General features: G+C 34.2%; 1 protein-coding gene and 1 non-coding gene across 2 annotated transcripts in view; one reads left to right on the top strand and one right to left on the bottom strand.

Moving 5' to 3' along the window:
• Nucleotides 1–163: 163 nt before the first annotated feature.
• Nucleotides 164–10,598, bottom strand: part of LOC141410969 (transmembrane protease serine 11C-like) — a 49,313-nt gene continuing 38,878 nt past the window's right edge. Inside the window, exon 8 of the mRNA XM_074042094.1 lies at nucleotides 164–8,905. Coding sequence (XP_073898195.1) covers nucleotides 8,744–8,905 — 162 coding nt within the window. The 3' untranslated portion in view covers nucleotides 164–8,743. The remainder of the gene's footprint in view (nucleotides 8,906–10,598) is intronic.
• Nucleotides 783–887, top strand: LOC141411141 (U6 spliceosomal RNA). The gene has a single exon (XR_012435982.1). It is a non-coding gene; the product is annotated as a U6 spliceosomal RNA (small nuclear RNA).

Raw genomic sequence — 10,598 nt, 5'->3', positions numbered from 1 at the left:
AAGGTTTAATTACTTTATTACTTGCAAGTAGTGTGAATGGTTTTCCCTACATGGGAACAATGATTATAAAAAGATGACATACCACATGAATTAAGTCTTTTTAAATTGAAAAGCTAACAAATTGTCTACTTATATTTCTCCTAAAAACCCACAAACCAGGTAGTAACTGACTCTCGACAACATATTCAAAGCTGGGAAGATTTTAAAAAAAAGTCCTCAAGTCCAATTAAGAGCTCTGCTACATGTAAGCTAATCAGTATCAGTGGTACGTGCTTGACTCTAGGAGTCTGGAAGACATCCCAATATCCCCACTCAGAACATTAACTTCAAGTAAGCCTTTTCCAGTTTCCAACTCATGAATAAAGATAATAAAACTTTTTGCAAGTTGTTTTATTTACAATGCCACCTTTTAAAAGCTTAACTAGAGTTAACTGGACAATGAACTAGGCAGAAATTGCTTGACAGAAAAGAGGGAAAGCCCAAAATGCTGCTTTCTACAGAGAACCCACAGTTCAGTTTTATTCAGAGTAAAGAAAGAAAGCTTTTGCTTTATTATTTATTTACTAAATTTTTTATTAGTTTTTAGTAGTTGTACAGGGGGTTTCATGGTGAAGTTTCCATGTACACCTATAATATACCCCAATTTGATTCCTCCTTTCCATTGTTCTCCCTCTAAAAAAATTTAATATATTTCTCAAAAACATTTCTTTGTTTTCTTTTTAAAGCACACATTGCTGAGTATTCAAAGACTAGACATATATGTTAATTTGAAGGTAACTACAGTGCTCCCTTAGGCAGCACATATACTAAAATTGGAACGACACAGAAGATTAACATGGCTCTTGCACAAGGATGACATGCAAATTTGTGAAGTACTCCATATTTTAAAAATCACTACACTACACAAAACACAAAATTTATACATTAACAGTTAGAATCAATTTGATCTAATACCAATTAGGCTAGATTCAAATTTGTCAGTTGATCTTACTGATCAGATTATCCAAGCTTAAGTTAGAGTAAAGATGATTAGTTTTTTATTATTGCCTTGTTTTCATAATTGTCTAAATATTGTAATGCTTATAGGGGAACTAGATATTGGAAAAATACTTGAATAAGTACTGTAAGTACAGTTATATATGTTTGTATATATAATATAACATGAATATATAATATAATATGAATATGAATATTTATGCCCCTGTACATGTTATATCATTATTTCACTTTGGAATCATTTAGAATCTCTTTATCTCACTATTTTGTCTTTTATGGTGAGTACTTGATGATGGCATTCAGACATACCAATAGTGTGGTTTGACTTACATAAGCACTTTGATTTGATTAGACCACCAGCTAGTTTGTTTCTGTGGCAACCAAAGCAGGGACAATATTAAGGATAAAGATGTTTATTTTGACTTAGATGGTTCATTCTTGTTTTATTTACTTATTTATCCCTCCTTATATTCACTTATTTAACAGAGTTACTAAATATCTATTAAATATACTTTCGTAGTCTTTGATGGTGATATAAAGTAAGCAGATCAGCCAGGCCTTTTGGTAGTGTATTTGGTCTTACAGAAATTTAGATAGGTCTACCAGACATGTCTTATGTGTCTCCTCAGCTTCCATCTGTTTGAGTGCCTCTTGGATCTTGAACAGCTTAGACCAGTTGCTTACTTGGCCTCCCTACTTTGTCACTATATGCCCAGAATTACTGGCTTTTCTCAGTACTTCTAGACTTGGATAAAATGTTATATTGCAGAGCATGGAATGGCTTTCTGAAGAGTCTAGTACAAGAATATTTTGTTTCTGAAATTTGTTTTAGAATAATTAGTGGGAGGAACGGATAAGATGAAAATCATGGTAAGTATGCCTTTTAGAAAGATTGTCTATTTTACTTATTTTAAGCACATATACAGCCCAAACACAGTTGACTCTCATTATTTATCATAGTTACATCCTATAAAGTCACTATGAACACTAAATTAGTGAAGACTGAACCACTGCTTCTAGGGAAACTAAAGGGTTAGAATCCTGGGAGCCAAAATACCATTTGTATTGTATATGGTCATTTGCCAAAGTCCTTATAAAACAAGGCAGTCTCATCAGTGTTGAAAACCTACTGTTCCTCATAACTCTTTCTCTGTATTACACTTAGCAGGCATTAAAAAAACTCCTCCACAGCTGCAGAACCTACCTTACCTGTAAGTTTAACATTTTCCGCACTGTATTGTCATACTGTCTTTGGAAGTATGTAATCCAGCTGCTGTCAATTTCTTTGGCTTTCAGGAGTGCTTTTCACTACACTAAAAAAAACCCAACCAATCAACCTCAGGCCTCATATCATGCATGATTCCATGAATTTAGCCACTTCTTTATCCTTTCCATAGCTTCAGCACACACAATAAGTTTTATTTATACATTTTTCTGGAGCAGACTCCTCTACCAATTGACAAATTTTCTGGATGGATTTTCTCCAAAGGTACCTCACAATCTCTTGCAGTTAAGATCACTAGGTAGCAGATCAGCATTAGCTTGGGGGCTGTTCTAAAGAACAAAATCAGTAACAAAAAGCGTAAAAAAAATTGAAAAGCTTGACTCTAAATAGATTGCAAAAGGGATGCTTGTTTGCATTGTGAGAGCTAAACATTGCCCTATTTAACTGCAGCTGGAAAACTTCACACAGGGCTACTCAAATCTTTCACCACTCTACACCTACATGTAATGAACAATCATGAAATTACCATGGATAGTAACTTTGGCAAATAAAATTTAGCAAGTGGGCAAATTTGCAAATAATGAGGATTGCTTATAAATAAGAATCAGTCAGTAAAATTAGATAAATTTAAGAAAATTTCTAGTCCTACCAAAAATTCTGAGTAACGGTGTCTTACAAACACTGTTTATAGTGTTAAAAAAAAAAGTATTGTAAGTCAGGTGTCAGTGGCTCACGCCTGTAATTCTAGCTACTCAGGAGGCAGAGATTAGGAGAATCATGGTTCAAACCAGCCTGGGCAAATAGTTCACAAGACTCTATCTTGAAAATAACCCAAACAGTATTTTAGCCCAGTAGTTCCCAATAAGCATAAAAGAGGGTATTGAGATTTTAGGGAAGAGAGTGATACCATATTTACATAGAATATCAGAGAGACTTTTTTTAGAGCTAAGATTTGTGACCATAAAATTTGTATCTACTGCATTAGCTACAATGGGTTTCTTCAAACAGTCCTGATTACAATAATTTGTTTTTCTTAAGAACTCAAAAGGCTTTGCACTTACATCATGTCAGTTAATCTAATCAGGGTCATATACTTGAAGCAAAACAAAACAAAATAACAACTGGATAGATTTACAAATCTGAAAAGCCATCATATGTAAGCCAGCAACCAATAGAACAAATAAAAAATGTTCACGGTAAAATTTGATTATACTGAAGTATGTTTTTTCCTTTGTCTTCTACATTTAGGGAAAGAAAAAATGAGCTTCATTATGAGTTCTTGTCCTTCCTTTCCTTTTTCTTTTCATCCTTTAAATTTCCTGTCCTCCCTTCCTCCCTCTAGGAAATCAGTGTTTGAGGATAATAGCATGCCCTGTAATGGAACTGAAACTACATTTTCAAAAGGAAAATAGTATAAAAGGAAGAGCGCTAATATACTGGGAGTCAGGAGATTCCAATTTTCTAGTGTGAGCTCCAATCCTTCTGGGTTTCACAGCTTTCTGTAAATTTGTGACATGCCCTTTAAGTTCTCTTTTAACTTCATAGTCATTTCCTATTGTTTTCTTTTACTGTGCATAATTTTCTACTCATTAAAATGGTATATTGTCATTTGTTGTATGTCTTATTTAATAGAATCATATGAACCATAATTTGCAAACTTGAGTCATTCACTCATTCTTTTGTTGATTTACTTAACAAATATTTATTATGTAATAAACAGGGTTTTAGATTATAGGAATAGAGAATAAGAAAAAGAGCTCATAATCTCATGGATTTTATTAAAGGAATATCATAGGGATATCCTATTTCTGGAGCTTGAAAATGAATTTAGTATGGCTCTTTTTTTTTTAGCAGGAGTCTTAAAAATGAAGTGAGGACAAACTTTCTGTATAGGTTTTTGTTTTGGCCTAGTGTTGTCTACTTCATGTAAGTCTTCTTAGTGAAAAATCTTTGAGGAAGCCAGTAATTTCCACTTAAACTATTGTAGCAGAGAGGAGGATCAGAAGAAAACAGTCTAGGCCTGAGTCCTGAGAAAGTAGCAGGGAGGTAGGGATGGCATAGCAGGGAGATAAAACCTGAGAAATCTGAACATGTGGAAGGTCATGTAACACCAGGGAGGGGAAAGTCACATAGCACAAGGGTAAAATAGCCAATAAAATTAAATATAGCCATATATGGATTAGACCTTGCTTTTTGCTTGCAAGGGTATATAAGGTGAGACCCCTTTGTTCTCAGGGCTCAGCCTTTAGACATGAGTACACTGAGTCTGTACTGGCACAATAAAATGTTGCTTCCTGCTAATTGCCTCAAGAATCCTGTATCTCAGCTAGAAAACTCCCACAACACTATGAGAACTTTTTGAAATAAATAAATGAAGCATGCCAGAAAAGATCAGGCATGGTGGCTCATGCCTGGAATCCTAGCTACTCAGGAGGTGGAGATTAGGTGGTTGTGGTGTGAAGCCAGCCCAGGCAAAAACTTATCAAGACCCCATCTCAACCAACAGCTGGGTGTGGTAGTACATGCTTTTCATCCTAGCTATGTGAGGAAGCACAAATAGAAGGACTGCAGTCCAGGCAGGCATAAAGTGAGACCTTATCTAAAAAAATTAAAAAAAAAAAAAAAGAAAAAGGAAAAAAAATCCCAGAATTGTTCATAAAAAGTCTGAGCAATCCTAAATGTATTTTCCAGTAGCATAAACAAAGATAGTATACCCAGGAAAAGAGGCCTGAAAAGCAGCAGATTAGAGTGAAATGAGAGAAATCATAGATCGCAGTAAGAATGTTAATAAGGACAGCAAATTGTAATAAAACTGGTCTTACTAGCTATTGAATCAACCAAAGGAGAGCGTCTGAAAGCCATATCTGAGTATAAATAATCACAAAGACACTGAAAGAGATGCCAGATAATTCAGTAGCTAGCTGTCACAGAGGCATGGGGTTAAAAAAGGTGAAAGAAGAAACCATCTGAGAAGTGAACCTTAAGTTCAATAAGATTTTACTAGCTTACTGGCAAAGAGAGATGGATATAGGGTATTTCAAATGCAGAACTTGTAACTCACCTATCTAATAAACTTTGTAATTATTTATATTCACTGTATTGAATTTCACTATTGTTTCAAAGTTCTTTTTTATTTTAAATATTTAGTTGGTAAAGCTTGTATATATTCAACTGAATATGATGATTTTATATGTATATACTATGCAATGATTATTACAATAAAATTAGTTAGCACATCTGCCAGCCCCTGGTAACACTGTGTCTATGAGTTCAGCTTTTTTAGATTGTACATCTAGGGAATATTATACTTTCATCCTCTCTCTCTCTCTCTGTCTCTCTCTTTGGTGATACTGGTATTTGAATTTAGGGCTTCATATTTGCTATGTAAGTGTTCTACCACTTGAGCCATGCCCTTAGCCTTTTTTACTTTAGTTGTTTTTCAAAGAGGATCTCATGTTTTTGCCCCAACTGACCTGGGCTGCAGTCCTTCTATTTATGCCCCGTTGTCTTATTGAGATGACAGGTGGTTGAAATAGGATCTTATCAAGTTTTTGCCCAGACTGCCCTTCAATCATGATCCTCCTATTCTCCACCTCCTAAGTAAATGAGATTGTAGGCACGCATCATAAGGCCCAGCCCAGTATTTCTTTTTCTGTGTCTGGCATCTCATTTAACATAGTATTCTCCAGGTTCATCCATATTATCACAATTGGCAAGATTTTTCTCTCTTTTATGCTGAATAATATTCCAATTGTGTTTGTGTGTATTCCATATTACACACACACACAGAGAGTTTTTGTATGGTACTGGGGTTTGCTAGGCAGATGCTTTAGCACTTGGGCATTCAGCCCCTTTTTGCTTTAGGTTATTATTCAGTTAAAGTCTCGTGTTTTTGCTAGGTTGACCTCAGACTGAGATCTTCCTATCTATGCCTCCTTCCCACCTGGGATCACAGATGCATGCCACCATACTCAGACATATGCTCATTTTCAAATTAGGTTATTGGTTTTATTGTTTTATTCAGTACTGAGTTGTGTGAGTTCCTTATATATTTTTGATATTTGATTATTATACCCTTATCAGATATATGTTTGCAAATATTTTCTCCTGCTTTGTAGATAACCTTTTTATTTTGTTTCCTTTGTAATGCATACATTTTTTGTTGGAAGTAGTACTACTTGCTTATTTTTGCTTTTATTTTCTGTGGTTTTGCTGTCATAGCCAAAAAACCATTGTTTGTTCCAATGTAAAGGAGGATATTTTCTTTTAGGAGTTTTAAAGTTTTACATCTGACATTTAAGTCTTTAATTAATTTTCAACTTTTGTATGGCATAAAATAAGGGTGCAGTTTAATTCTTTTATAGGTGTACTCATCATGAACTCTTGGCAGATAGTCTTTATAGCACCAGTGCCTGCACCTGAAGAGACCTGGTAATTGTAACATTAATGCACAGGTGGGGAGACATCATTGCTATTGTTATTACTTATTGTTTTGACTTGTAGAAAGGAAAAGAGCATCTGTTATTATATAGTGTATCATCATGCAGGTAGCTTCACTCAAACCAGCCTTATTTGGAAGCTCATTCTGAAATTTTGCTTATTTAACATTTTTGTGTTCAGGTGAAACTATTTTCTAAATTAGAGATGAAATATTTTGTTTTTTTTTCAGAGGAACTTTACAGTCTTTGCATACAAAAAATTAGACAAAGAAGTGTACTGGTGGCTTAAATTATTAGTCTATATTGCTTTTTTCCCAAATAATAATATATATAGAACACAAAATCTATAACTTAGTACTTAATTTCATATGAAAATATAGAATCTCTATTTTGAGATTCTATGATTTTGAATAATATTGTATTGACTCAAAAGTAACATATATTGGGTAACTATTATTTAAAAGTACTTTTTTTCTTGAAATGTCCATACTTGCCTTGAAAGCTTGTCAATCAAGAGACCCACCTTTTTCACAAGAGTCATACCTGGATCCAAGCAAGTTAATCTTGACCAATATACATAAAGTTTTGTTTTGTTTATGCTTAATTTCTTAAACATCAAATAGTAGAAATACTAATTTTATGACTATAAAATGATACCTCAAAGTATTTTCAATTCAATTAAGTAACAAAGCTGTATTAATTTATCCATCCATAACATTTCTAACAAATATTACATTTTAGAATACTATACTAGGTAGAACTTTAGTTATAATCGTTTCACATAACAGAATAGTTTCATAAACGTGTGAGCTCTGGAATGCAATTATTGCTTTTGAATTCTAGCTTAGTTGACTATAAACTCTTTGATCTTCAGAAAATTGCTTGACTTTTCTAAACCTCAGTGTCCTTATCTATAAAACTGACATAAGAAGGGGATCATACTCCTGGTGCTGCCGGGTAAGTTCAATGAAATAATATGTACAAAGTATGCCTGGTACATAGTAAGAACTCAATGAATGTTAGCTACTATTATTAATGTATTTTCAGAGGAGAATTATGAAAAAAAATTACACCATGATGAAGGCTATTAGTGGTAGCTATAAATTGCTAGTGATAAAAAGGGAAGGATAAACTCCTCTAGAGACATTGATGGGTTATTGTTTATGAAAGCACTTCATGAGATAATATTTTGAATAAACAACAACTGATCTACTCATTTAGCCTAACAGTTTAGCTATGGCCTCAACTAGGATATTTCTGTATGGGCAAAAGGGGAGTGAAGTGGAGGCAAAATTTCTATATTATTTATTCTGGTTGATAAGTTGAATTATTGAAGAGTTTTAAGAGTTTGAATATAAGCATGGTATTTTTTGCATGGTGTATTCAAGCCATATATTGAAGCCCATAGGTCTGAAGATATGTTATTATTGTGTGTATATGTGAGAACCATTTTCTGGCCTCACTTTCACACTCAAAAGAGAAACAGGATAAATCAACAAGCAGCTTATTCAATGCACCCAATGGGATTGTCATATTGTTTTCTGTTACTGAAGGTTAGCAAGCCATAAATAAAGAAGGGATTAGCATTGGCACTTTGGCCAGAAAATAAATACAAAATCAAAAACAGGTGGACAGATTTTCCTGAATAATTCTTTTAGGTAGTATTACTACAACTCAATAGACTAAAACCCATAAATATATTGATCCTGTTGAACCCATGTGCTTGTCAGCAGAGGACTGTTAAATAAACAGAATTTATTGCTAACACCTACTCAATGATTTCCCAAAAGATTTGAACCTGCAAATTACCAGAGAATATTTCCTTAATAAATCAAAACCATATTTACTCATAATAATTACTGTCAATATAGAAAGGGGTAAAAGGGAAAGTTGTATGTCCTGATTCACAGTTTCATTAAACCATTGTTTCAGTATAATAAACAAGTTTTCATAGTTCTAAAGTTGCATGTATTTAAATGTGTATAGGAAGAGGTGATATCTAAATTAAATGTGGGTCTGGAAGTTGCAAATGTATGTAAAGAGCATATAACCTTTGAGCTTTAATCTACAGAGGATTTCTACACTAGAGACCAGTTTTGGACCTGATCCAGTCTCTATAGTGTGTCACTCGAGTGTAGACACCAGGCTTGTTTGGAAGAGCACATTCATCTCCCCAGCTTACAATACCAACAAGGAACCAGGTGCCTTTAGAATCTTCACTAACCAGTGGACCACCAGAATCACCCTAGGGAGAAAAATACATAAAATTACCATACATTTAAAGGGGAATACTGCATATTTTTCTTTTGTGGTAAAGACAGGGAAGGAGAGAATAAAAAACCCTAGATATTTTAATACTTAAATAATGCTAGTCTGGAATATTTTTGTATCCTGTGATTATATACTTAAATCTAAAATATCAATACATGTCTTTGGACATAAGAATACAATAATGGAATACAGATATGAAAAGTTTCAACTTATTTATCAAAGAAGCTGTTGAGGATATTATTGCTTAGGCAGTCATCAATATTCTGAGGAACTCTCTGAGTATCTTCCCCCAACACCTATTTTCAGGCAGATGCTGGAAAAAAGGAAGACTTGTATTTACTCACCACAGACACTGGACTATTGCTCTCAGTCCAATGAGTCCATTCTCTATGAGAATGAGATTATGTAATGTTCTATTACAAGAACTATATAATTTGGCTATTCCTGCTCAACACTTCTATAGTTTTCATCTACTCACCTTTACACCATTTCCCCAGAAGGATGGCATACCTTAATGCCTGGATTTTCCTTTGTTCTAATCCTTCTCATCATCCTGGGTAATTTTAATATGTATGAGATGACATACCTAATATCTTAACCCACACTCTCTTGACTTCTTTTACTCTGATCATCTACATTTTATTCAACTTTTCCTGTCCTTGTCACTTCTTGTCATTACCTGAAACTGCCCCACTTCTGAAACACTAGTATTCAGCATAATGATTGCATGTACTAACCACTTCAGTTTTGTATCCCACTTTTTCCAGTTTCACTCTGTGTCTGCTCTTAAACTTCAACAAGAATGTCAATTCTCTTAACCTAGAAGGTAACACCCACATACAGGAAATCAATGTGAGTCAACTCCCTGTATAGCTATCCTTATCTCAACCAGCAAAAACCCTTGTTCCTTCCTATTATTGCTTATACTCTCTCTACAACAAAATTAGAAATAAGGGCAAAATAGTTTCTGCTGGGTATTGGGGGGGGGTGGAGTGGGTGGTAAGGGAGGGGGTGGGGGCAGGGGGGAGAAATGAACCAAGCCTTGTATGCACATATGAATAATAAAAGAAAAATGAAAAAAAAAAAAGAATGTCAATTCTCTAATTCTCCCATTGATGTATTAGCTCATTTCCTCATTCCCATATTTCTTTATGCAGGCTACAGTCACAGTCCACAATTCACTCGCATTACTACTCTCTCAACAGAATCTTTAGCTCCTTACTTTCCTCCCCATCATATCCTGGACCCAACCACATACTGGGAAATAAAATCATGTTACAAAATTATTTCTTAAAATATTTTTAGTGTCTCTGGCCAACTTTATTTCATATTTTTAAAGCAGTTATTCACAATTTCAGGCAGTCATTTCACAATTCAAAAAAAAAAAAAAACCAGTTCTGTCACTCTGAACCTAGTGTATTGCTTTCAAATTCTTAGAGTGGAGAGTAAGAGGTGGCAATTTCTCCATTCCTTGTATTGTCCCTTTTGACTTCTCATCTCACTTACAGTAATCCAGATCTATATCTCCTCTCCTTCTCAGACAGATAGATGTGGTTCATCTTTTTGCAAAATTAAGGTATGATTAACAAATATATATTGTACTTATTTCAGGTATACATTGTGAAATAATTTCCTCAACCAAGAGGTTAACTTGTTCATTACTTCAC

Source organism: Castor canadensis, chromosome 9, assembly GCF_047511655.1.
Source record: "Castor canadensis chromosome 9, mCasCan1.hap1v2, whole genome shotgun sequence".
In the NCBI taxonomy this organism is placed as follows: domain Eukaryota; kingdom Metazoa; phylum Chordata; class Mammalia; order Rodentia; family Castoridae; genus Castor; species Castor canadensis.
This window is presented reverse-complemented; position numbering and strand designations above follow the sequence as displayed.